Genomic DNA, 27,961 nt, shown 5'->3' on the forward strand with positions numbered 1-27,961 from the left:
AGAAGAGAACTAGCATCAAAGGAAATCACATAAGTGGAAAAAGAGACCCTTGGGATAGCGCAGGCAGCAACAGATCTGTCTTTTTTAGAGTTTCCAAATAAGTTCTAGGACAGCCAAAGCTTGATAGCAACAAGGCAGTGCAGCAGAATCCATCAAGGAGCCTTTGGGGACCTGGAGATGGGTTTCATCAGAATAAGTGAACATATATGGTACTCAACTGAGGAAGCATAAAAAAAAAAAAACCAATAGATCATCGGCAAAGAGCCCAGGAGCAATTATGTCTGCTATGGAAAAGTGAAAGCTCTACAGTAACCTACACGTGTCTAGACAAATCAAGTATCAGGCTGACCACTAATCCTGCACTTTCTTTACAGACAGCTTCCTACTCTGAATGTTACTCCTGTAAGGAGTACACAGGATCAGGCCCTTGGCTAAGAAAGACTTGTCTGGCCAACATCAATTCACTACAGACTTGTGCATGGACAATCTCAATGCAAGGAGCTAGAGGTAAGAAATCAAATCTTTCGTTCTAACAAGGTACTTCTGGAATTGTTCCTTATTCACTCTCGGTAACCTTTGGCAAATGGAAAAAGACCAAGATTCCAGACAGACTGACTTAAGGTTTTCAGAAGAAAAACATTCTCTCCCCACTGTCTCATCCTCAAAACGTGACTGGGACCCAACCCGTTTCCACTGAAACCAGTCAGCAGGAAGTTTATTTGTTAAATTCAAAATTTGGGCCCCTTCCTGTTGTCATAGGTTTCCTGAAGTAGCACTCGTTATTACGAATTATTAATTCATTTAAAGGCAAAAGTCTTGTAATTGGCCAGTCGGTCTCAAACTTTAAGGGATGTTTTTAAAATGCAAAGCTTGGGGGAGGGGGAAATCTTGTATACTCTGGTTAAGGAAAAATGCACCCCAAATAAACATTAGCCTAACCAATTTCCACTCAGTTGGGGGTAATAACATGTCAAAGGCGTATAGTGAAAATAGGGAGCAGGGTTAGCAAAATTGCTGTGCTAACATAATTTTGCAGTCTAACTTGTGTTTATAATATGCAAGAGTCACATCAGGGAACAGCAACATAGGAAACTGATCTGATTATGGCTTTATTTTGGGGCCACTTTTGATGGCATATCCCCTTAAAATATTGTGTAAATCCATATTTCAGAAAGGGGGTGAGATTCCTCACCGACAGATGATAGATTGTGGGGTGGGGAGAGGATTGAAGATGGACACTGAACAGCAATCCTTCCTAGAGCGTGCTGTGATGTTGTTTTGTCTGCCTCCTCTTATAACTGGGAGTGTTTGGGGAAACTAAAAGAGAACACACCATAGGAACAGAGTGTCATTTTATCTGCGGCTAGACTCGTGTCTCAGCAATTTGACTGACCTATTGTCTATCTCATTTTGAAACCCAATATGCCAAGGAAACATTTAAAAGAAAAACTTACAAAAAAAAAATCTGTGATGCGACCATCTGTCATAATACCAGTCGCAGCTTTCTCTTGCTCACCCCTTTCAGAAGGGTTGCTGAATACTTCTTTCTTTGGTCCACCAGCTCACTTACTGCCAATCTGGTGGGAGAAAACTGAGCCACGAGGCTAAGAATATCAGATCAGTTTTACCAACAGAAGTGCTTTTAAAGGGGAAAGTGTTCTTCTAAAGTCTCTCTCCTCGGACCGTTGCCGATGTGAAAGCGAGTTCTATTTTTCTTTAGGAATGCCAGTCCCCGCTGATCTAGGCCTGTTATATTTAGAACTCAAACCTGTTAACTCGCCATGTGCTTTACTTTAGGCCAGTATCCTAAATGCTAAAGAAGAGAGGAATGTGAGGGATGCATGCAGAGATTTGCCTCACGCCAGCTGATAGAATCTCTGCAGAGTAAACCAGATGCATTGAGCCTTCCTGCTTCCCTAGAAACAAATATCATCCTTATTCCAGAATTTCTTTGAAATCTTTCTAGTGGCATGGCCCCTACGGGGTTTGAAACGGGACAGGGTTTCTATCGAAGTAGAGACCTAAATTGAACGCAGGTGAGCGTGTGATTTCAGCGAAGTGTCTACCTACTAGCCTGGCCGAATCCTTGATTATCACTGGGTTCAGCTCTTTGTGGTTGATCTCCGAGCCTGTTTAACATTACATGCGGTTAGCATTTAGACCAAACACAATTCGATTTAGACAGGGGAGCAGCTGTCGTAGGGGAGGGCACGAAAACCAGCCCATTTATACCGCCTGGGCACTGTATTATTTGCCCAAGTGATGGGAAGTCTAGGAACATAAAACCACATCTGTTTCATTTCGACTCGTGTTTTCTTGGAGGACCTCAGCGTGCCAACTTCAGGAAAGGAAACTCTGAATCCGATCGAGCTGAATTGTGACGTGACTCAACCAGGCAGGCGTGGAGGCTTCTATCTATAGCAACGACCGGAAATTTTCAACTACAAACACCCCTATTGTCAGTCTCATCTCCGCTTCCTACCCGTGCGCTCTAGATTCGATTTCGAAATCTGGGAGTTGGGGAAGAGTTTCGCAGATGCCTTGACCTCTCCTTAATGATTTCAAAATTAAAAGGTTTTCCACACCCGTAAAGACACTAGGTCCCGGCAGTTACTTTGAGTCATGAAATACACAAAGCGGAAATTCAATAGCACGTTTTGTGTGTGTGGTCGGAATCGCTAGCAGCTGTTTTGGATTTTTTTTGGGGGGGGGAGGTAACACTTTTTCGTTTATAGAGGTTAGAATTATTATTTTTACATCATAAAAATAGGAAAAGTCGACCCTGCTCCTACATGTGTTCTTCCTTATCAGGTTTCTAAGGCGCTGTTTATTCGGTAGCTAATTTAAACAAAATGAATAGAAAAGATGCTAAGTATCCGGAGAATTTAAATATAGAGTGGGATTAAAGGAGTGTAAATGTAAGAGACTGCAGCTGTTGTCTTCCTCTTGAGTGGTTGTAATCATGATGTCTTTAAAAAATTGGTCAATAACAAAACCATCCTCGATTCCAGCGCTAAAACAATGATTTACTTAGTTGTGTGGGGGCCAGGGTCTTGCCTCTTGATTTAAACTGGAGAAGTCCAGTGAAATGCCTGGCACGCAGTAATGAAATTTATTAAGGAGCCCTCTAATTGGAGCTCGCCTCTGCCCAAGTCGTTAGGAGCTGAATAATTGTGATTGGTATTTGGAGGGGGAGGGGGGATGCAGCTGCTTGGCCCAGTGCAGCGCTATTAGTCCTGGGGATTTGACCACCAAATGGCCACACCTGTTCTTCAGCAGCAGCGAGCTGCGATTCATCACTTGCAATTTCTCACACTGCTAAACGCGGGGCTCTGTTTGAAATCCCCATTGCGGACATTCCAGGGGTGGGGTAGGAGGAGGGCGCGCTCCCCCCCCCCCCCCATCGAATGCTGCCTCTAGAACCTTTCCCACACCTGGGGGAAGCGGGCACTTCCCCCCCGGAGCCTGGGATAGATTTCTCTGGTTAGGCAGGCGGGCCCAGATCTTGCAAACCTCCTCGCGGGTCAGCCTTTCTCCCTCGGGCGATTTCAGAGGCCATAGCAGGGCTGCACGATCGGGTCCTAATTTTGCGCGTCCCCATTCGTTCTGTGGGGAGGGCCAGGCGTGGAATCGGTGGTGGAGGAAAGGAAAGCGCCTGGCCAACCTGGCCTCTCTACAACTAATTGGATTTACAGGGACTGCATCCTCTCGCTCACTATCTCCCCTTCGCTTTCTCCGCAAGACACAAAAATCGGGGAAGCTTGTGCGTTCACCAGACTCCCCTTGTGAGAGCGCCTCAAAGAGAGTGATACTAAAGAAAAGGGGCTTTCAGGAGCAGCGTGTGCAAAAGTGACACACACGGCGGATGGAAATAAAGTGTTCCCGTCTCACGAACTTGATCTGCTCCTCTTTCTCCTCCATCCTCCCTTGCTTAGTTTTCAGCAGTCAGGAAGATGCGATTTCTGGAGCTCTTTTCTGGCTCCAGTGTAGCTACCGAGAAGGGGGTGAGGGGTGTTACGGAAAAATCGCTCCGAATCCAGCATCAAGGTGCTAAACAGATTGTGCGTTGATTCGGTGCAAGACCCCATTGAAAAAGCGGCCTCTTCCTGCGCTGGTGCTGGCGGCGGTGCTCTGGGGTTCCTCGCAGGTGCGCCCGGAGGTTGCACCCTGGACTATCTGCATCTAATCCGCTGCTTTGGGTCTGCTCGCAGCTTCGTGAACACGGCGGTGCTTTGGCGCACGGCTCCACTGGGGCGCTGACTCCGGGTTGCAGTTCTTGGGGCACACTCGTTCCAGCGGGTTACCAAAGCCTGCATCGCATACCTGTGAATACAGGGCGGAATTTCTGTCCACACTACTGTGACACGTTCCTGGCTAAGCCCCCACACTCACAGGGGAGGGAAGAAGGATCGGGCTCGAAAGCTGGGCTCCCAGGTTTTCCGTGGGAAGGGCGAAGGGTGGGTAACCTCTTACCTCCTCAGGCCTCTCGCTGGGAGCTGCTTTGCCTGGAGGTTGCCTGAAGGTGTATTCCCCCCTCCCGCCAACACCTGCCCGTTGGCAGCTTCCTTGCGCTCAGGGCCCTCTGGGCAGGGCAAATAAGGTGGCTTCCCTGAAAGCTGCAGGGAGTCATAAAAAGCTGCATTGGCGAAGCCCTGCCGGGTGCCCGGAAGGTGCGTTGGCCAAGGCGAGGAGCTTCCAAGGAAACTCTTCCCCTGGAACCGCAGCATCTGCCCAGGGGCCCCACGACCCTGCATCTCTCCAAGGTGCGTTTCTGGCGGAGCCCCTGATCATGGGCTTAAAGGACCCGGGCGAGGAAACAACCTCCTTGGGGAAAGCGCCCCCTTGATCCCTTCTGCTCCTTATACACGTGCCCACAGCTGCATCAGCCCGGCCCTTCGGCGCTAGCTCGCTAGTGGGGCGCGTTGGGAGCGGATCCGGTTCGCACTCCGCACTCCAAAGACCTTTCCACGCTTTGCTGTGGGCAGCATCCGCGTGTTTCCAGTTCCACCCTCTTACTCCACCCCCCCTCCCCGCGCTCCAGCCGATTCAGTGCAGCCAGCCGTCTGCTCGCTGCAGGACCAGGGGGCAGGAACGCGGGGGGTCGGACACGTTGCTGGGAGCGAGGTTTCAGGTGCGGAGCAAAGCGGGCGCCGTCGGTTCGCACCGACGGGCTGCGAATCTGGAGCTGGCGCGCTGAGCCTGTCCGCTGCGGAGGACTCCGCCTAGATGAGGCAGAGAGCCGCTTGCACCAGACCGTGCGGGCGCCGAGAGGGAGGCTTTCAAGCCCTAGGGAGGTGGGTTTGCCTAGGCGAAAAGAGAGGGCGTCTCAGCCGTCCCAGAGAGAAGCGGCGGGCGCAGGGTGAGGGCAGAACGAGCGATGGATGCAGCTGCCCGGGGCAGAGGGGAGCTAACCCCGGCGGACATCCCCGTCTCCCCTGGCTGCAGCCCGGGATCGGGCCCGAGAGACGGGAAGGCTGCCCCAGGGGTAAGTGGCAAAGGGGCGGCTGGCGGATGTCTGCTGTGGCTGCAGCACGTGATGCGCTGGCTGTCGTATAAAGGCCTCGGGAGCCGAGGCAGGAGACTCAGTGTGTGAGAAGTTCCGCTGGGTCTGGGCTGGGGGAGTCCGCCTGCCCTCTGCCCCCCCTCCTCTGCCCCACCCCCTCTTCTATCCCCTCCCCTCCCCCCGGCGCTGCCAAGGAGCCATCGCAGCCCCCGCCCCCTTCTCGCCCCCCTCCCCTCCAGCCGCCACCCAGAGCTGCCCGGCTCCTGCGCGGACTCGCTCCCAGGCCGGGAAGGAGCGGGGAGCGGCTGCCGGCCGTGCCCGGGCGGAGCGCAGCGGAGCGGAGCCGCAGCCGCCGGCTCGGGACCATTCCGGGGGCCGCCGCTAGGTGGGGGGAGCCCGGGCCCGGCTCCCCGAGCCGCTGGAGGATGACTCTGGGTCGGAGCCGGAGCAGCAGCTGCGGGATCATGTCCGACAACTCCCCAGAGGAGGAGCCGCTCTCCGAGGTGGAGGACGCGGACATCGACGTGGTGGGGCCCCTCCAGGACGGGGGCAAGTTCAGCGAGGAGGAGGACGAGGAGGAGGAGGAGGAGGAAGAGGAGGACGACGGCGACCCCCTGGGGCTGCCCCTGCCCAGCCAGGCGCGCCGGGGGAGCTCCCCCGAGAGGCGCTCTCCCTCCGGGGCGGCGGAGCCGGCGTGCGCCCGGGGCGCAGCGCCCGGGGAGAAGGCGGCGGCGGGCGGCGGGAAGAACCCGCTGGTGAAGCCGCCTTACTCCTACATCGCGCTCATCACCATGGCCATCCTGCAGAGCCCCAAGAAGCGGCTGACGCTGAGCGAGATCTGCGAGTTCATCAGCGGCCGCTTCCCCTACTACCGGGAGAAGTTCCCCGCCTGGCAGAACAGCATCCGCCACAACCTCTCGCTCAACGACTGCTTCGTCAAGATCCCCCGCGAGCCGGGCAACCCGGGCAAGGGCAACTACTGGACCCTGGACCCCGAGTCCGCCGACATGTTCGACAACGGCAGCTTCCTGCGCCGCCGCAAGCGCTTCAAGCGCCAGCCGCAGCCGCTGCACCCCCAGCACCCCGAGCTCCTGCTGCGAGCCGGGGGGGACCCCGGCCCCTTCCTGCCCGGCTTCCCGTACGGACCCTACGGCTACAACTACGGCCTGCAGATGCAGGGCTACCACCCCCCGCATCCCCATCCCGCGGCCGGAGGCGCGGGCGGCACCTTCCCCTTCCAGCCCCCGCACTGCCCGGCCCTGTCCGCGCCTCCGCCCCCGGCCGCCTCGGTCTTCTCCAGCGGCCCCGGCCTGCCCTCCTTCCTGGGCGGCGAGCTGAGCTGCAGGAAACCGTTCTACCACCCCCAGCTGAGCCCCACCGCCCTGCCCGCCGCCCTGCTGCAGACCCTCAAGACAGACACGAGCAGCGGCGGCAGCAGCCGGAGGCCTTCGTTTTCCATAGACAACATAATCGGGGGCGCTGCCCCGCCGCCTCTCACCGGCTCCCCCACCTCACCCTACGCCTCCGGCCAAGTTGGGAGCCAGGCTCAGGTCCTGGCCATGCTGACTCCTGCTTTGGCACCGGGACAGAACCACTTAAACTTGGCCCACGACTCTCTCCTGCAGCCGGGACAGAATTTTCCCAGTAAAATCACAAATCTGAGTAGCTGCCCTTTTTAAAAGAAACCCACCAAACAAAAAAGCCCCCCGTTCAAAAATATACCTCCCCCCCCATTCTCCTCCTGTTGTGTTTTAAGGTAGGAATTCTCGCTCTTTCTCTTTTTGTTGTCTCTTTTTCGCATCCAGATCTGTCAGTCTCTTCCCTTCTTCGAAAAAGTATTCTAACCCGCCCCACAAAAAATCCAAAAGTATATTTATAACGTGTCCGGAATGTCCGATGGGAAACTCAGCTGGTTAAAATGTAACGTTTCCTGGGTGTTAATTTTTGAAAATGGTCTTGGAAACATTTTTTTTTCTTTGCGAGTTGCAAATACCCTGAAGAAAGTTGGGTGGTTGTTTTTATTTTTATTTTTTTTTAAACTTACAAGGAAAGTTTTCAAACGTCTGGGCATTTTTTTTAAAGCGTTTGCGCGTTCCTTCTAGAAGCTCTGGTTTTAAGGGTTTCCTCCAAGGTATATTTTTGTTCAGTTCTCGAGGAAAATGTTTAATGATCCCATCATATATAGATAGATAGATATATAATCTTGGTGTGGTTGGCTTTACTTATAAAGCACCATCCACTATAAAAACAATCAGTGAAACTCGGGATGTTTTTAATGAGACCTATTCAAATGTCAGGAAGTTTTATCATTTTGATTCTTTTGATCCCAGTTTCCCCACCCCTTAAATGTGTGGGTGTTTTTTTTAATGTATCTGTAATTATTTGTATATAGACACTGTGCCGATTCACTTACCTCTCCTCCCTCGTTGTGCGTCCCTCCTATCTATTTTATTGAGAGAATCTGTGAATCCTTTGTGGAGAAAGCAATTTTGTCCACCATGGTGTAAATTAATAAATGTGTGTGAACTGTTTAAAAGAAAACCCCCAAACCGATCGTTCGTTCTTATGTATTTTCTTGGTGGAAGACCTGATCACTCTAACTCCGGGCCTGAAAGCTGAAGGCTATTAACCACCCAATTCATTTAAAAACCGAGTCTAACTTTTTAAAATGAACCCAGTTAGATCTCCGGAGAGTGGGGCTTTTTATGACTTGAGAACGAAAGCTCCGGCTAAACCGAAGCACCAGCTCGTTAGGTTTTAACTGGCCTAAATCGGAACCGATCTCCTCGCTAGACATGGATTAACACGGAATAGAAGGGCAGGCGATTAACAATAGTTTTATTTCTTTTGATTTCCCAAACTGCTTAGCTCCTCTTCCTTCCTAGGTCAAAAATCAACTGGGTGTTTGCTCGTTGTGTAAATACTCTTCCCTTTTAAAAGTAGGCTAGCTAGCTCCAGGTTTATAAAATCTCCTTTCGATGATTAGACTTTTAGTTGTGGTTCTACAAGAGGCAACCCATTAAACTCCTGTTTGGAGGGTGGGGGGATTCTTGTTGTTGCCAAGCTGTTCCTAAGGGAAGAGGGGAGAGAATACGTGGGTCCCCCCCCCTTTTTATTTTGTTTGGAAACGTTGACACATGGGAAAATAAATGGAAGGGTTTTTGTTTTTCCTGGGGCCTGGAGCGAATGACCAAATGAAACTTGAGAGCTCTGCTTAAATTCTGCAACAACTTACAAAAGTAAACAAACATCTCTAACCGCGCCCCGTCACCTTCCCCCCCCCCCCCCCCCCCCCCCCCTTTTTTTGTATTGTCACCAAGAAAACTTGAAAGCAATCGGGGTTACTTTACCCAGCATCCTGCTGTCTTGTGGAGCTGGGGCGCAAATAGCCTGGAGTGATGTTAAACCAGACTGAAGCGGGCGGAGGGGGGGGGGGGGAAGCGGTGTTAAAATTATTGATTCATCCAAAGCCCCCCCCCAAAAAATATTCATTTACTAGCTTCGCATTGTGCTAATGGACTCGATCCCCATAGAGATCGATATATGACAAGGGAGGGGGGATTCCGGATGAGGCTCTGTTTGTGTGTGTGTGTGGGCGGGGGGGGGGGGCTTTTGAAAAGCGATCTTCTGCCAGACACTTGGTTGTCTCCTTTCATGTCCAGCTCCCACAAAAGGGGCGACAAGGCTCGACATGGGGGTGGGGGAAAGGAGGCCAATGAATCTATTTTCCAGATTGCCAGGCACATGGTGGCAAAACTGAAGGGCTTCGCCTTTGTAGCTCTTTTCTTCCTCCGGCCTCCCTTTTTCTTTGCGGGCGAGTCGTGAAAGGGCGATGTTGGGGGTGTTTCTGACAAGCTCATTAGTAGAGGGGTGGTCAGCCCCCCCCCCTCTCCCTCGCCGCCCTTTCCCTCTCCCCGGAGCCTTTGATGAAGTTAGAATAAAATACTGAAGCGACTGAACTGTGTTCGGATCCGCTGTAAGGAAGGAGGCGGTTGTTTTTTAAATCATGTGGCAGCCACAGGGAGAAAAGAGAGAATTGGTTTAGAAGTGGGTTTGATTTAAAAGTAGTGAGCGATTAAAAAAAAACACTTGAGGAGAAGGAAGGAGAAAATTGTGGAAAGGAACTAAAGCGAACCTAGCACGTAGTGGTGGGTAGAAAATAGCTCGAAATCCGGTCCAGCGGGCATGTGGCGTTTAGGAGCGGATGGTTTGCAAAGTTAAAACACGGGGCACTGAATAGAAGACAGATTTTGCTGCTCTCCACCAGGGATCGGGGATTTCCCCTGTCATGGCAAATCTCTCCCCCGACGGCAGGTAGAGAGGGTTTTGTTGCATCTTGCTGAACAGTCACTATCCAACCCCAACTTCGAGGTTTCGAGGTTCCCCTCTTGGCTCGTTGAATATAACAATGCTGGGCTCAAATATACCAGACCCCCCGCGCCCTACTTATGTTAGCTTGAAACAATCTTTGGTGGTTGGCATTTTGTTTTCGTTCGCCCATTCGTTCCCCCACCCCCTCCTTCAGATCAAGTGCGAATATATTTTGTTACAGCTGTGGTCTTGAATGAAACTTACCAGGACAAGGTAACCAATGTCTTCTTTGTTTTATTTATTTATTTAATTTTTAATACGAGCCAAAATCCAACCTTCCTCATTTACTTGTCTCTGACATTGCAGCCTGCTACTGGGGAGGAAAGTTGATTTTGCTCTACAGTGCTCTAGAGGCCTAACTATGAGCTGAGTATGTAGAAGCGAATATTTTATGATGTGTATGTCGGTTAATCCATCATGGATGCTGTAGGATTCCTTCATGTTGATATGTATGTGCGGGGGGTCCGACTCCTTTGCACCCCCGATTTTGTCTGGTGTAAGAGCCTTCGGTTTTGCCACGAATGAAGTCTAGGTTGTTTGCAGGAGAGCAATTAATAAGTCTTTCGCAGGGGGAGGGGGTGTCATACTTTTTCTGCGCTACCCCTAACTCCCCCCTCCCTGGAAAGCGATGATATATTTTCAAGGGGAGGGGGACTGACAGCGAGGGAGGAATCTAAATTAATCTTCGACCGGCTCAAGCGCTTCCCACCGCCAAATCTTGCCAAGGCGATGGGGTTAACAGCGAAACACGGAATAATGTTAACTGTGTCAGAGTGTGTGTGTGTGTGTGGGGGGGGGGGGGGGGACGGTTTATAGGCACCGCGGATAATGGCCTGTAATTACGAGGCTGGGTGACTCTGTAGGTTTGAGCTTCACGGGGCATTATTTTTAAGCGTTCGTGGAGGATCGTTTTTCACGCCTCGCTGGCTAAAGGAAGGGGGTTGTTTGTCTGTTTGTTTGTTTATTGGGAAGGGGAGCGGTGCATTGGGAATAACCGGCCACCGAGCCATGTTGAACCCTGGAGTCTGTCTCAGGTCTCTCTTGCCAAAATTCTGCTCTGAATTTGTTCGGTTGTTTGCAAGCTGCAGTGGATTCTTTTAAAGAAAAAGAAAATCCTTATTCAACCTGGGAAAAATTGAAGTCTGAATCACACGCAGGGCCCGATCCGCTGGTCCTTCCTTGCTAGGGGAGTTCTTTGGTTTGAGTGTGTTTAGTGTTTGTGCCTGAATAACCGCAGAACCGATCCAAAATCTACCCTTTCTCGGTTCCTGGGGGCTCCTTTTTTTTTTGCAAAGGTTTCCTTGGTAGATTGTGAATGGGGTGGGGTTTTGTTCGGGAGGGGGGGCTTTCCGGGGTGTCAGTGGAAGAGACAGGAACAGAAAAAGCAGCTGTTCGGAAGATGCTAACTCATCTGGCCGCTTCTAGTCGACGCGAGTTTGATTCAAGCTTCGCTTTCAAGGGCCCGAAGCATGTGACCAGTGTGGTTTTGAGACCGCTTCGCCGTTTTAGTTGTAACCTTTCCCCCTTCACATGACGAGGCAGAACAAACCTTCGGAGCAATATTCTTCTTTGCAAAAGGGCGGGACCTTCCGAGGTGACTTAGTGTGACTGAGCCAAGCAAAGTTGTCACACGTTTCCAAACATAGCTCGTGTGGAGGGAACCCCCCTTTCATTGCTAGATTCCCCTCCCCCCTTCCCAGTCATTGGCCTAAAGCAAGTGATCTAGATTCTTGGGACAGAGGGGACCGCGCGTGTCAGTTTCGATCTCGCTCTTGAATCCCCACCGCGCATTCCCCTCGGAAACCTTGGCCACTGGGAACCACATTCAAAACTCTCCTAGCATCTTGCATGCATTTGGCAAGCTCTCGCCTGCATTATTGGGCTCAGAGGCCGGCAGGAGAGTTTCAGCTGATTTGGGGAATTAGGGGAGGTCAGAAGCCCTGTTCTTTTCTCCAGTAATGTTCTGTCTTTATGTTTAACCGGAGTGCTGAAAAATTATCTGGCTGGTGGAAAACACCCTGCCCCCCTTCCCAAATAAACCTGCTTTCCAGTGACTACCCCTTCCCCGCGTGGCCCTGGCCTCTTTACTTTGCTGTGACCGAGAAGAAACCCCCGAGAAGAAACCCCCATTTTCAGGCTAGTTTGCATCTGAATTCCAGTAGCCAGTTTTTTCTTGTTCCTTTCTCTGACTTGTGAATGAAGACAAATCTTTGCACGAGAGTGGACTTTTCTCCCTCCCCCCTCCCCCCAGGACTCAACGTTCCTCGCCCCCTTCGGTATAAAGTTACACAAATTAAATTATTTTCGGAGTTATTTCGAAATAAGTTATTTCGGAACAATTTCCAAGTGTAGACACCATTTGAATCAGCTACTTTATACTCCCCCGTTCCCTTCTCCCTTTTAGAAACAAAAATATTACTTCTTGAATTTCCCTATGTTTTAAAATCTTCAAAGCCCTTTTTCTTTGGGCACACAAGCGGCAAGTTCGGGGTGGAAAATGTCATACAACGGTGTTCAGATATTTCACGCCAATCTATGAGTAGCTGGGGCTTCCACATGGGGGCTTTCTGCCGCACGGCCCGGCGTGGTGACATTAGACAGACTCCATTTGCCTTGGGATAAAGCGAGGGGCTTATTAACCATGTTAATTTGTGTCTCTTCTTGTTAGTTTTCTGAAGGATTTTTGTTTTTGCATGGGCGACCACCCATGGACTGTAGCCCTAGGAAAATGCAGACACGCAAAACTCATAGTAAACGTGGTTATTTGTTTGAAGTTTGAGGGCAGTAGAGCCCCCCCCCATCCGAAAAAAAATCTATTTTTAACCCCTCTTTTATTTAGGGATCAAATCTGGCATATTTAAACTCAGGCCCAAAAGGTCGTCTTACTGGCCGCTTAATGAAGTTTAAAACTTTCTCCGTCTTAAGAGGCTTTGAAAAGCCCATTTGTAAGGGGCTGTTGGTAGCTACGAGAGAAGAAATAGGCTTTGTCAGTTTGACTCGGCTTGCAAGGCGGCGTGGAGGGTAACCCCTTGGAATTGTTGAAATGAAATACAGATTTATGGTGGAGATCCTCAGAGGAACTTTTTCAGGGTGGCATTTCGGAGCTCAGAGAGTAACCCCCGCCCTCTCTGGACGACTCGCGTGTGAATATTTAGAAATGTGTTGCTTCATACGCTCGAATAGATGGTGACACGAGAGTCGTTGTATCTGGTCTCAATTCCACGCTTAAATATCTGGCTTTTGTGGACCTTTAAAGCACCGATCAGCCAAGCTGCAAACTTTGCTCCCTCTTTCAGTTTAGCCTTCACGCTTCCGGGTCTAATGAAGGGGAGGGAAGAAAAAAAGCCTGCACTTCACAAACACCTATGCTCCATGTCTACAAATACACTTTATACTTTGTCACAGCACAATTGCAAACAGTCTTCCCTGTTGGAAGGCAGAAGCAAAAGTTGCAACGAACCGCATTTGGATTGTTTTTAGGCAAGACGATGCATGGGTTTGCACTTTTTAAAAGATCACCCTTTCAGGATATAATTAATTGTGAGGATTTAAAAAAAAAATCCATCTTCGTCTCACTCTTCTTGAAGCATTCCCTGACTTTTGCCCTCGGGGCTAATTAACTGTAGTAAAAAGGGAGATTTGTAAACAAATAGCTGGCGTGTATATAATTCCTTCCGGTCCAAAAGGGCTGTGATTTAAAAAAAAATAATAATAAAGATACATTTGTGTTGCATAAGGTTGGGATCGAACACGGGAACTCAGCGTGGATTTGGCTAGTTAAAGGACTTGTTAGTTGAAGGAAAGAACCAAAGGAGATTTGAAATAAGCTTTCTCTCCGTTTTCCCTGCGTTTTATGCTGAGTCCTCGCACTCCCTCTTTTGCTAGTTTCGTCCTTCTCCAGCCTTGAAACGGATTCCTTCAAATGCCGCGGCCAGATTTTCTGGCTGTGTTGCTGGTGTGTCGGATGGGTATGGTTATTTTTCGTGCTCAGTCCACACCGGATGGGAAATCGATACTGTCTTTAGTGAGCGGCCCTGAGTTAGGTTTGGAGAGCCCCTTGTCCAAGAGGTATCTTGTGCCATGCTGTAGAATTCCAGTTCTAAAATGCGGGGCTAGCTTTGACTTGCTGCACGCCGCTGGAAGAATTACAAGAGTTCAAGCTCTTTGCCTTGCGGTGAATGGAACCTGGACGGAGGGGGCTTGCATGGCGTTTGCGATCGGGCTCCCCCCTCAATATTTTAACTGGGCAAGTTAAACGGCAAGCCGCGGGTGTCTGCGCCCGGATAAACCAATGCCCCTCTTTTTGTTTGTATTTTCGCTGAAGGAATTAAGCGGCTCGCGTCGCTGCTTGGCCCAGAAAGATGCCCAGGCGAGACAGAGACCTGAGTCTCCCTTGTACAGGTGGCAATCGAAAGACTTTTAAAGGGGCGTGACTCGCGTGCAGCTGGGAGGCTGGAGAGACAATCAAGGTAGTCACGATTTTTGTTTTAAATTGTAAACTCAGAATCGGATTGCTTCGAATTTACAGGAGCTCAGGAGTGAAACAGGGTTACCCACTGAGATACTGTCATAGGAGCTGTGCTTTATACTGTCACCTCGGCATTAATTAAACCCTTAACTGCGCGACACTCCAGGCTGAACACACCTTATGCCCCTAATGGAAACTCCCCCCTCCCTCCCTTTTCCATTTAACTCTGCCTAGCATTTCTTGCGCATGGTGCTATCTTTTTAATAAAAATAAAATTAACCTTTGAGTCTATGTAGTTCATAGCAACAGGTGTCAGGATGGCACGTAACAAGCCCTGCAGCCTTTGATCTCGGGTTTCCATCTCCATCTTAATTCAAATGCTAATTCTAATGGCTCTTGATACTCCTTTGATGATACCCAGGGATAAAATGTTGACAAACTAAATCAGTCTATTGGCTAGCTGATTCTTGTAAAGGGCACCTCGCTGAAATAGATGTATGTCCCAGTCTAAGGCGCCTGGTTAATATTTAATACCGTTTAATTCCAAAATTGGGCTCCGAAAAGCATATCTTATTTTCCTCCATCAAACCCCAGGATCTTTTGCCTTCTTTTAGAAATGTCTCGTGTTTATTTTGGCAAGGCATGCTATATCATTTGTGTGCCTCGAGATGTGTGTGTGTATATATATATATATATATATATTTGAATCGCACGTTATTAATATTCGTTTCCAACCAAAGTTCATATTCTCCAGCTGCCAAAGATAGCCTTGTAAAATATAATGAAAATCTGCCAGGGAGATCATACATTGGGGGGAGGGGGAGAAGGAATGGATTTATTCTTTCTGTGTTTAATCCTGCAGAAAAGAACGTGTCTCTAATCAATGTTTCAGGTTCTTGTTAATTACACAGCCCTCTCCCAATATCTCCTGTTTAATTAGGGTCAGATTCACAAATCAGAATGTACAACATAATTATACCAACTACTTAATTTGATCAAAAAAGAAATGTTATCCACACGTACACAGACATACTATTAAAGTTACAACATTGGACGAGGCTTTGCTGCTGAGGAGTTACACTGTGAAACTGACAGGTCTGGTTCCTGCAGTCCTTCCTCATGCAAAATTCCCAGCGCCTCCAATCCTCGCCTCTCATTTTTCAGGCTCAGTGTCCCGTGACGTGGGAGCCCTCTGAAATTTCCGTTCGTGGAGCAAAACTGCTCCTCTGCCCTTGAATTAAAATCCCTCACAGAAAACCAAGGTGGGAAGAGACACAAGTGTAGGTGACGATCTGTCGTGCAAAGTGTGTTTTAGGTACAGCGAGCTACTGAGCAAGGCTTCGCTGGAAAATCAATGGGAATTTTGCCAAGGAGAATACTAACTGGGCTAATGTATGCTCTTTCTTTTTGTGTCTAGGGAGAGCTCTAGCTGGTAAATTACACCAGTTCATGAAGCAGTGTCTTATTCGGATCTAATAAGGTTGATGGTGTTTCAGTTTTGTTCCAATATGACCAGATCAGATCCTCACTCGAATTTTCCCCCAATAACTCACGGATAATTTTCTCTTCTGTTCCCGCTCCGAGTTTCAGACATTGTATAATACTACTAGATTCACAGAGTCACACAGGTGTATGCAAGTTAGCACGCTCTTTAAAGGTAATATTTTTAAAAGGCTTTGAATCCATCACTTGAAAAACAATTTTTAACGAGGAAAAAAATCTCTCACTTCGTGGCTAATAGAGTGGTAAAGCTAGTTCACAATGACTGTTGCTCTGTGCATTAGGCTCTTCTTTTCCGATACAGGAAAAGTAAAGAAAAAATATATCCAGCAAATTGTTACTTTAGTCGATGCTTGTATGAGCAAAGGTCTCCAAATAAATATTCGATAGGGCCCCCAGTCAGCTCATATGCATCCTGGTTCCTGATTGGAAGATCAGAGCCTTCTCCAAAACTGATTCCACCGGACTGAATTTTGTGTTCATCACAACGTGAAGTTCGTGTTAGGACGGGGTGGAATTTCTCGCAGCGGGCTCTCCGCGTGCGAACCGAATTCACCCACACCGGCCAGCAAAGTAAAAGACATTCAACGGGGCCGGAGCAAAAGTCGATTTAGACCTTTTCCCTCCCCCACCCCCCGCGGCTTTTCAGGTTCTGTAGGGTCGCTGTGCGGGGTAGTGTGGTAGTTGGTATTTTGTTTTTCGGGGGGGGGGGGGGAAGCCCTCCCACTTTTAATGTAGCATTTGTCTGGCTGGGGATGGTAGAGTGCAGCAGCTAAATAACCTCATAAGCTTTTACAGAGGGAAAGAAATAAACAATTGCTCTTTAAACTTTAATACGCTAAGGGAAGGCTCAGTTCCTGCACATACAATCTGGTCCCATCTGAGACGCCTCGGCTCATGTCAGCCCCCGCTTTAGACTAAATTATAGACCCTGCTCTTTTTAAACGAAAGTTTGTTTCACATCCTCAACCATATCAAAGAGATTCCTCGCATAGCCTCTTCTTTCTTCACAGAGGGAATGAGAAGTTACATTTCCTACGTGGTAATATTTTCCTCCCACATCTTATAGTGTCTGTCTTGCTACAACTTTCCTTTCTGATTTGCCTCCCCTCCGACATCTGTTGTGTGGTTTCGCTCTGGTATCCCTCCTGCCCTTTTGGTGCCTGCTAAATAAATAAAAACACAACACAACACAAATGCAAGCCAGCTTGTGGATAAAGAGCCAGGAAAGACAAGGGGGAATCTCTCTTGCGGATCTTCATGGTAGCAAGAACTGGGCGCAGGATGGAGAGCCGCAGACCTGAGAGCTGATGTTTTCTTAAGGTCTATTTGACACTGGGGGCAGATTCTTACGCTAGTGGCAATTGTCCATTACCCTGGGTGGAGATCTGCTGAAATCTGCGGCTTGAGGGTCTTGGAAACCCGTCCCTTGAATTCTTGCCCGCAAACAGGTTCTAGATCAGCTGGGGAACGATCTCTGCTCGGTAAAGTTTCTGAGCCAAGATTTAATTCGTCATTTCTGTCGCCAGCTACTTAAGTGTATTGTATTTGGGCCTAAAATTGATCCTATTGTTCTACAGATTGATGGCTGCGAGGAGCCTTCTCGGGGCGTTTTCTGGCGGATTTGAAATCCAGGTACCCGGAGTTGAAATCCAGGTTTCCTCTGTGACCTATAAAGTAAATCTCAGCCTTATGACCCTCTCCTCTGCCCCGTCATGTGGGATGCAAGTGCATTTATCCAGCCGGATGGAAATCCTCAAGCCAGCAGGCCGACAGAGAAGTCTGACACGGGGGAAATTATCTTTTACCTCAGTGTATTGTTCCCTTCTAAAAACACATCTTACATCTCCCCCAGGTACAGGTTGGTTGTGGTAGCCACTTCACGAAACCTTGGCTCAGAAAAACAACATCAGAGTCTGAGTAAGCGTCCTTGTGGCTTTGTGTTAGCTCAATAGCAAGGCACAGCGGCAGGTTTGGCTGGCTCACGCTTTGTTGAACTTAGCTCAGAGTACAGTACAGCTTCTCTGCATGCACAAAGCCAAGGAGGAGGGAGGAGTAGATGCGATTTTGTCGTGTAAACGCTAGCGCACTGGAAAAAGACTTCAGCCAGGCCCAGCGGTAAAGAACCCCCTTTAAAAAAACGAGCACGGAAGAAGTTTAGAGGAGGAAAGTTTTTCAGACACATCGGGGCACAGAGAAATGAAAATACATCGTTCGATTCAGCCAGGGTTCTGAGTCGCTTCGCGCGGGTCATTTAGGGCTGGTATCTCCAGGAAGACGAAGAATCATGTTATTGTCTTTGTTAGAGTCACACCCGCCTGGAGTTTCTTTCAAAAAGCCCCAAATGTGTCTCTCACAAACTTCCCCCTCCTCGCTCGGCTCTGGTTCTTGGGGGGAGAGGAGGGGGGAAAGAAAGCGACTGCAAAAGCGCTTGACTCCGGATCACACCTTGCAGGCGTTGTGATGACAGGCGAGACAAGAAACTGTTCTACCCGCGGAGGAAATCGGCTAATCCAAGGCACAGCGAAGGAACAGCGTTTGGCTTGCGGCTCGGACCCAAGCGCGCCCCTGGGGAGATGATTAGAAGAGGTGAAAGAAAATGCTGGCTTTGTCATTTAGTGTGTGTGGGCCCCTCCCCCCTCCCCCCTTCGCTGCCCAGGGAAGGGAAGTTCTGCGGGATCCGCTTTACTTTGCGAGTCTACAAGTCTCAATCCGTTGCCATGGGGGGACGGAGAAGGCCTTTCGGATCACTTCATATCCTAGAGGGAAGGGCTGCTGTCCTGGCTAGTTCAGTGGGCCCGATCCTGCTGCCTGTATGGCGCTGAGAACTGCAGCATTAGGCCCTAGGGGTGTGTGTGGGGGGGTGGGTGGGGGGGGGGCGGGAAGCCTTGGCTAACCACTGAGTAGGGGTCCAGCCAGCCAGTTGACTACAAGCCCTCTCGTCACTCAAGCCAAACAAGAGGGCGGGACTCGACTGGCTTGTCCCCTCCCCCCCCCCCCGACTTTTACCTAGGTGGGTGCAAATATGTTTGGGTGGAACCCATTTCTGCTGGGGGAAGGGCTGCTCTCCTGCTGCTCTGTGTGTGTGGCTCCAAAGCGTGTCTCCTTCGCCACCAGCAAACGGTCCGGTCCAATATCACCTCTCACCGCCCTCCCCCCCTTCAGGTCCCACCCCCATGGAATCCGAGGGACTGCAACGTTCTTTCCGCTGGGCCCGTTCTTTCCGCTGGGCCGCGTGGCCAGGAGCCGGTCTGAATGGAAGCGCCGTTCCACGCAGCTAGTGTGCCAGTGTCGCGTCGCTTTCCCCGCGTTGCATGCGGTGAAAGGGGCACACCCGCGGGGCACAAGATCCAAGCTAACCTCTCGGCCCGACCTACCCCACAGGCCCTTCCCAAGCAGGATTTTCCAGTTCCTGCAGGCATCCCTTTCTTTTGGGGGCTCAGAGGCCAGGCACGAGTCAGAGGGCGTGGGGAGCTGGGTTCAGTGGGGCTGGACCCGGCGGCTCCATTCCCTGGTGTGAAGTGTTTCCTACCATGTAAACGGTTCTCAGTGTGGCTCAGTGGCTCTCTCCCCATACGCATCGTTCCCCTCCCTCTCCCAGCGAAGGGCAGGTCGACACACGAGTCACCTAGACGCAACAAAGCCTCTGGTTTCCTTCTTTGTTCCCCCAAGCCCTTATGCCGGAGCTCTGCTCCGGTTTCGGTTTTGATTTATATTCCAGGAGGCCTACAAGACCCGATCCGGGGGCAGGCCCCCATTGTATCTAGGACGCACCACGAGCCCCGCTGCTCCCCGAAAGCTTTTGAATGGGAGGCTTAGAGGGTGCGAGCTGCAAGGATCCACTGTCAGGTTGCAGCGGGGATCAAGGCAGCTCCGGATCCGAATTAAAGGGCAAGCTCTGCAGTACGGTGGCAAGCCACACCGAGGGAGCCAGGCACGGAGTTCAGCGGGTTAAGGCGCCCAGAAAACGGTAATTCAAACACGTCTCAAGGAGGGGGCCTGAACCTCCCCCCCCGCTGGCATTTCCTGAGGGACAAAGCCAGTTCCAGGAAGGGTCCCCCCAAAAGCCCTCTCCCCCCGCTTGCAGCCACGTCTCCTGATTAGACTGTCCCGGGCGCGAACCAGCGCAGAACCCTCTCTCCCGGGACAGGGGATCCCGCTCCCTCCGCGCTGCGCCTGGCTGGGTGCTCTTAAAGCGCCAAACTCCGGCTCTGTTCTCGCCCTTGCGTGGCCAAGCCCCATCCATCCCCGACTCCTGAGCAGCAGAACCAGCCTTTGAGAGCTGCGGCCCGGCGGGTCCGTCAGCCCCCGCTCCTTTAGACAGCTGGGCGAGCAAGCAGACAAACAGCCCGCCCCCAGCCACAAGAAAAGGAAACCCACACAACTGGAATCCCCCCTTGAACGGGTCTTGAGCGTTGCGCCGGGAGCCTGGCGCAGCCCGCATCCTTGCACTAGAGCGTCAACGTGACGCGTGCACTAGTGAGCACCCGCGTGGGAGGCGGCGGTGGAACCGTGTGTTCGTGAAAAGCGGCAGCAACATCAAAATCGGTTAGTGAAAACGGAGTATGTGCCATAAGCTAAAAGGCTAAGAGCAAGTTTGAGACGGGAATGTATGAAACACAACCTCCCCCGGCTACATCTCCCCTCACTTCGCCCTACGGGGTGCGGGTGGAGGGAACTTGCACATCTTGGCGTCAAATGACTCCCAAGAGCGCATTTTAATCCCACGTGGTAACGGGATTGTGACCATTTTATGGCCAGAGTCCCCTCCTCCCCCTTCCGTTGACAGGAATTTTTCTATCCAGTTTATTTCTGAGCAGGATTGGGCCCAGCCCCTTGGGTTTTGCAGGAATCCTTGTTTAAAAAAATTACAGCCCCCCCCCCCCCATCACCTGAAAACCCACCAGTGTCGATATGGAGCCGATTAGTCTGCGAAAGGCTTTGGCTGTGAAAAGCCAGCGAGGGCAAGGCAGAATATGCATGTAACTGCTATATAAATCCATGCCACAATCCCTCCCTATGCCGATGCCCATGATGTCGTTTAAAGCAAACTCGCCCAGCAGTCTCCTTCTGTTCTCCTCCCCTGCACACAGGGCTTGCAAGGGGAAAACATTTGCATTGGAAAAGAGCCCGGGCCCGATCCTGAAAGGCTCTTACTAGCACAACTTTATCCAAAGTCGCCAAGGGAGTAAGACCTGCTCCCGCGGGCCAGAGCACGCCCCTTTTGGCCTTGGGCGAGTCCCTTTGGCATATGAAAACGTGAGCGGTTGCATGTTGGGACGCACTGATTTATTTTAAAAGTACCCCACCCCAAAACAAACAGGAAAAGAGTTGGAATGTGCGTGTCTACACTGTGCGGCTGGGTCACACACACAGTTAGGGGCCGGATCCTGCACCACCGAAGACCAAATTAACAAGGCGTGGGAGTGTGGGGAGGCGGAGGACAGGGGGAGGTTGCCAGCAGAACTCTCACCTTTTCTGGGGGAATTAAAAAAGAAAAAAAAGAGCCACCGACAGGCAGAGCAATAAGATGATCCCTGGTTTTCAATGGCACCAAACGGGCGAGGTTACATTACAGAATTAACTGCGCCGAAGTCGCTCTCTCTTGTGAATTCGATGCGCGCTGTCGCACAGAAAGGGTGCAGACGCAAACATCGAACCCGTTGGAGGAACAGACTGTCCTTCCCTCCCACGAATCTGAGCTGGTCTGTCGAAGCCCCCCTCCCCCCCCCCATAAGTCCTGTGACTAAATTCATTTCTGCAGTAGCGTCCAGGCGGTCTCCTGGGGTGTTTCCAGTTAGGAGGGAGAGTCTGAAAACAAGCCGAGAAGCCCATATATTTCTACAGAAATGCCTACATAGATCCGTATGTGTTTTATCTATTTGTGAGGCTCACCGGCAACCTATGCTTTACATATAGTTAAGCTTCAAATAATGAAAATCGACAACTTATTCTAGCGAGGTCTAGTCTGTATTGATGTTACAGCTGCTTCGCCTGGAATTTCAAGTATCATCTGAAAACTGTGTCCTTTGGTCATTTAATAAAGTTTTGCCTTGGTGTGGCCACTATGTAGCTGGAAGGGCACCGAACAGCGGGTAGAATATTCCCAGGGGAAATTTTCCTGTGACATTGAATATTTCTTTTAGTCTCGCGTTATCCAATCGTTAAGCAACGCTTTCTGGAAACTACCCTGGAAAGGAACTATTTGAAATGAACTCAGACACCGCCCCCCAAAAGTTCTTTTGTTAGTAAAGTGGCAACGCGCAGATTTTCATTTAAAAGGTAAAAATCTTAAATTGAGGTTCTGTCTTTCTACCCCTGAAAAACGTTCTGGTGATACCGCCGGGCGAAGTCTGGCTCGTAATATTTTTTAAATCCACAGCTGTAGTCATACAGCTACCCAACGTAATGAGGATAGATTTGCGAAACCAATGCAAGAGCTAGAAACGTTGTCCTACTTATTCCACTCTGGAATCGGGTTTGCAAGCCACCTGCCTCTTCTTTTCCTTGTTCCCAGCGCCGAGTTTTGATGGTTTCACCCCTACCTCATAAAAAGAGCCAACTGTGCGTGACAAGAACAAAACCTGTTTCTCCCTCCCTCCCTTTTGCGTTCTGTTTCTGAAACGAGTTGGCTCCTCATTCCTAAACACCCCTGTCCCGTGTATTACCCACGAGCCAATGGGAATAGGTATCGAGCAGGGCTTGGAAGTACAATGTCATCAGCCTTCCCCACCCCTAACTGTTTTGGGTGTGGTCTTTCGAAGATGACATTAGAAAGGGGTGTGCTATTCATATTAGTACTATGATCAACGTGATCAATACTACACTATAATACCTGTCCCTAACAATATCGAATAATGCTATTGCTTATTATATTTATTATTATTTATTATGAGTTGTTATTGATTAGCTATTAGTGTTTAACTTTCTCCCCTGCCTGAGTCTATGGGTGAGCTAAAAAGGACGTGGCTTGGGAAGAGGGGGGCTTTTGCTGGCCATAGATTAGTTCAACTTCAGGCGAGGGTGTTCAACAAGCAGCGTGGATCCCAGCTGCTTCGGCACTAATTTGCCCTAGAATTTCTAGGATTGCTAGAATTTCCCTTCCAGTTCTAGGATTCTAGGATTTCGCTCTCTCCCCCCATTGTTTACCCCCCCCCCCATCACACATGTGCTCTACTGTGCCCTGGTCTCCTCCTGCCTGGTGGGAGAGTTGCGGGTGGGGGGAAGGGCTCTATTTTGATGTCATTATAGTTGCCGTGGCAACCCATTGGCTCATGGCTCTGGGTGAACCTGGTGACAATGGCTGGATTTAAGAGAAATCGGTAAATGCGCAGCAGAGGGACACCGCTATATTAGCGCGAACAAGAGCGAGGATTTAACATGTGACCCTTCCAATTAGAGGGAAGCACCTCCACCCGGCTGCCTCCGCAGCCCGGGCCCCACGTTGGGAGCCAGAGGAGGAAGGGAGGGGGGGGGAAGGGGAGGACTTGCAATCTAGCCAGGCTTTGCTTGGGTGGTGCAAAGCCGCGGCGCAACCATCCCGAACAGGAGCGGCGTGAACACAATAAACAGCAACGCAGCGCGGAAAAGCACCAGCCCTCGCTCGCAGGCTGTTCCAGAGCGGCGGAAAAGCGCCTGGCTTTGCCTTTCCAACCCCCCTTCACCCTGCTGGCAGGGCAAGACACAGGGACACAGCAGGCGCAATCCAACAGCGCCATGGATGCTGACTTTTGCACGTCCCTGGTCCCCGAGCAATGTAAACCGACCCACATCGCTTCGCATTCTGTGCTAGTCTCATCCCGGATTCCTCTTCGCTTAGAATAACGTGGGGCGTAGCGGCTCTCGCGGTGTGTCAGTCCTGCCCCCTCCCTGAAATACAAACGGGAACTCGCTCAAGACGTGCTGTTATGGCTCCTCTTTTTTTTATAGGCTCTCCAACTTTTGACATGGGCCGTGCTCCGTTTCCACAGAAAATCAGCCGAGGATTCAAGTTCCCTGAACCGCTTGTAAAGTGAAATGCCGGGGTGGGAGACCGGGACGCAGGTCTAAACGGAAGAAAACGTGGCAATCGGTCAGGCAGGTTTTGCTGGACGGTGAGCGGGTGAGGTTCGCTCGGATCCATTTCTTCTAACAGGAGAAGCAGCTACAGCTGCGAGGTCTGAAAAGTTGCTTTCCCTGTATCGCTCCCCCCCCCCGCTCTTAAACTCACTGAAAGCACTGAAGTGAAGGGCCTGGTGTGTGTTGGGGGGGGGGGGGACACACGAATCCAGAGGGGCTTCCTCTGTCCCCTTCCCTCCAAAAAGAAAAAAAAAAGTTCGAGGTCTTAAAATAGGGTTCAGAGAATTACAAGTAATCAGATCTGCCGGGGGTCAAGAGTGCAAACTTTTTAAGACTAATGTTTATTTAGAAAAGTGAGTGGTGTTTGTGTTGCTTTTCTTGTGCCCCAGTGCCAAAGTCCTAATGGCTTTAACAGACTTCCCATAACAAACTCCTGCTCCCGGCATAGGGACCACCGGAGGGAAAAAAATCGCAACCTTACCCAGAAACGATCCGTTTTTAAGGGGAGGGATGCGGGGGGAGGGAGTTATATGGAGTGATCACCCCCCTCAAATCAGTCCCAGCTTTGCCTGGTTTTGCGTCGGATTAGGAGCAAGTCTCATGTAACCCGACCCCATAAATAATAATCAAGAATTGACTCCGTCTTGTGCAGGCGAAATAACTAGGGGAGGACCCGGGTGTTGGAGCGTAAAGAGATTTACGGAGCCTTCCATGTCCAGATGACATCTCGAAGCAAAGCATCCCAGGAAAACCTTCCATCCCGGGCATCCGCCTGTGACCCCAAACACCGATTTACATTACCCCTGAACACACGTGCAGGGCAACCCAGCTGGCTTTCTCCACGTTCGCTTTTATGTCTTTAATTTTTGCCTACGATGATAGTTTCCCTGCATGAGACCGCGATGTGTGTTTTCCTAACTGGAAACCTCATCAGAACTGGGCAGGAAAAGCGAACGGTTTTTTTTTTGTGGTCAGTATCTTCCAAGGAAGATCCAACTGGCAAATCAATTTCCAGCCCTTGTTTCTGAAGGGATTCACCTCCCACCCTCTTGCTTTATTGGGCTACGGAGCCGGGAATGAGCCGTAACCTACATGGTAGGGCTGACTCTGTGGTCCCTGGATTGATTCCCCGTGGGGAGAGGCGGTGGGTCTCTGCGCTCGCTCGGGTAAGGCGTGGAACCGGCTGGCGCGGACGCCTCGATCGATGCATTGTTGAGTACACGCGTCCCTCGGAAGTTTTGCAGACTCGCAGAAGGTGGGTGAGCTCGAGGAGTCCTTGAAAGCTCAGTCACCCCTGTGTGGCCCCAGGGCTTTGAAGAGCGCCCCATCGATTTGCCTTCCTGCCTGTTGCATTTCCCCCTTTCGTTAGAGCTAGCCTGCCAGCAATGCGGCAAGGCACAGAGTTAACACGAGGACATAAAAATGGCCAGACTGGGTCAGACCAAAGGTCCTTCTAGCCCAGTGTCCTGTCTGCCCACAGTGGCCAATGCCAGGTGCCCCAAAGGGAGTGAACAGGGAAACGTCATATGATCCCTCTCCTGTCACCCATTTCCAGCCTCTGACAAACAGAGGCTAGGGACAGCATTTCTACCCTTCCTGGCTAATAGCCATGAGTGGACCTAACCTCCATGAATCTATCTAGTTCTTTTTTAAGCCCCCCCTTAAAATCCTGGTTTTCACAACATCCTCTGGCAAGGAGTTCCACAGGTTGACTGTGCATTGGGAGAAGAAAAACTTCCTTTTGTTTGTTTTAAACCTGCTGCCTATTCATTTCATGTGGCGATTCCTAGTTTTTATGTGATGGGAGTCTACCTATCATGATTTTATAGATCTCTGTCATACCGCCACCACCCATTTAGTCTCCTTTTTTCTAAGCTGTCAAGTCCCAGTTTTTTAAAATCTCTTCATACGGCGGGGGTTCCAAACCCCTCATCATTTTTATGTGGTTGGTTGAACATGGGCTAACCGATGCCAGACCTGCAGGCCGGGCCAGACCTGCGTTATCTTCTCTTTTGTGATAGGAGGGTTCATTTTTCCTCCACGGGACTTCCCCATGCGACAGAAACATCCACCCTCTTAAGGGATTGGGGGGGCATCTTGTCAGCGGCGCCACGGCGGGGATACGGTCCCCATAAGCAACTGTTTGCTGCAGGAAAAACACCCCCTTAACACACGGCGCAGAATCGGGTTATTTACCTGGCCCGTTTGTAACCCCTCTCCCGAACTAATGGGGGAACAGACCATAATCTCTACAGACCCGCAGGACCCCGGTCCAGCTCTCGGCGAACGCTAAAGCAAAAGCTCCTTCCATAATTCGGAGCAGGAGCCGGCTCCCGAACCCGATTTGAAAGGCCGGGAGGCCCAAGAATTTGGATCCCTAGTGGAACTAGAAGTCCCTGGAGTGGCACCTGAGATGACTTTCGCTCGACGTTGCTTCTCTCTCCCGCGTGGTCCTGTTCCTGGCCGGGCAGGTGCCCGCTCACATCTGTCGCCTGCCGCTGTTGAAAGCGATGCGAGTTTGCAATTGGCTCCCGTAGGTGCGCGATCAAAGCCCCGGGGAGAGAGGTTCGCCATCGCGGGAGCGAATCCGAATTCTCCCGGAGGGGCCCGATCCCGCCAACTCTTCCCGGAGGCGTCAGGAGAAATCCGGTCTGGCCAGTAAAGGCTTTAAGGAGGGGGCCCGTAGCAGCCAAGCAAGCCAAACCACCTAGTCTCCTCACGGCCTAGTGGACTAGCAACTAAGGCGGGAACCTTTTTTGAGTTGGGAGCCACTGAGCCACAGAAAAGTCAATCAGGGGCGCGCAGCACGGGCTCCCCAAACCTGGGGGGGAGAGGGCTGAGCGTGGGGGGCCGGATCCGGCCCCCGGGCCTGAAGTTCCCCACCCTTAAAACGTGTGTTGATTTGGAACGTGTGTTCATGGGACATCTTCAGCCAACTGAACGGATCGCGTGGCAGGTACTGAAGGAGTAAGTAAGTGTGTGTGTGTAAACCAACAGCAATAACAGCAACCCTACCCAAATACTCCAGTACCACCCTGGCGCACTGGCTCTGGGGAGGTGGTGGTAGGAGGTTGGGGATGGAGTCAGCCGGTCCACCAGAGTCACCCTTTGTGCGCCTGTTTCTCTATCAGCCTGTCTCAAATGCAGAATTAATTCGCTCCCCGGGTTTTGCTGGAGCCCAAGGAGGAGTGCCAGCACCTCTCTGAGAGATGCATATTATAATACCGAAGGGGTGCGTTGAACGGGGCTGGGGCTGGGGGTGAGGGGGAAGGAAAGGGGAGGGAAGGAAAGACGTGGCCTCTGAAGCAGCAGCAGCAGCAGCAGGCTAGGACCTACAGTAACAATGCGCTTTGTGACGTCCTGCCCAGAGAAGTTCTGGTCTCGCTTCCGGCAGGTTTGAAGAGGGCGCTGGGAGAAATCCCAGGCTCCTACAATAGGACGTCCCTTGTGCAAAGGCCACGAAACTGACTTGCGGGTCGCCTTCGCCCGGCAGGCTGCAAGGGACCGATTTCAAGGAAGGCGTGAGGAGTCTGACTGAAGAAATAGTTCCCCAGGGTTGTGCAGGGGGAAACGTTCAAACGCCAGCTTTAGAAATTCATACAGAGAACCACACCCTTCGGTGTTCTGACATTGGGACCTACAGCGAACATGGGCCGGATTGGGCACAAAATGCAAGTGCCAAACACGCAATTAAATTCTTTGCTTCGTACAACGTCGTTTTACCTTTTGTGTGTGTGTAGGGGAGGGTGCTTTGGGGCTGATCTATGATATTGATCCTCCACACGTTTAACATATCAGCTATACTCCTCTTATCTATTCAGAGAGTATATTTCCCCCAATATTATAATATAACCCAGCCTAAATGTCCAACTGTATAAATCCTATTTATTATTTTAACTAATATTTTAGTTTTATCGGTTCCAAATTGAACAATTGGACTTTTATTCCTACAGTATACAATGCAGATCATTGTGTTGATGTGCACTTTGCTTTATCTTATTTCTGTATATTCAGCCACATAATCCCCAAACCAAATGCAATTTAGGAAAACAAGACAGCAG

General features: G+C 50.6%; 1 protein-coding gene and 1 long non-coding RNA gene across 3 annotated transcripts; both read left to right on the forward strand.

Moving 5' to 3' along the window:
• Positions 1-2,638: 2,638 nt before the first annotated feature.
• On the forward strand, positions 2,639-8,052 carry FOXD2 (forkhead box D2). The gene has a single exon (XM_075935941.2). The coding sequence runs from the start codon at positions 5,929-5,931 to the stop codon at positions 7,180-7,182; it is 1,254 nt and encodes a 417-aa protein (XP_075792056.1). The 5' UTR covers positions 2,639-5,928; the 3' UTR covers positions 7,183-8,052.
• A 6,955-nt stretch (positions 8,053-15,007) lies between these two features.
• Positions 15,008-27,187, forward strand: LOC112546333 (uncharacterized). 2 transcript variants are annotated; one of them, XR_016350234.1, is made up of 4 exons: positions 15,008-18,431; positions 19,008-20,390; positions 23,772-23,943; positions 24,553-27,187. It is a non-coding gene; the product is annotated as an uncharacterized LOC112546333 (long non-coding RNA). The 2 variants fall into 2 exon arrangements; XR_016350235.1 differs by lacking the exons at positions 15,008-18,431; positions 19,008-20,390 and adding an exon at positions 23,112-23,164.
• The last annotated feature ends 774 nt before the right edge of the window (positions 27,188-27,961 follow it).

This window comes from Pelodiscus sinensis, chromosome 9 (assembly GCF_052426305.1).
Source record: "Pelodiscus sinensis isolate ZL-2025 chromosome 9, ASM5242630v1, whole genome shotgun sequence".
Taxonomy (NCBI): Eukaryota; Metazoa; Chordata; order Testudines; family Trionychidae; genus Pelodiscus; species Pelodiscus sinensis.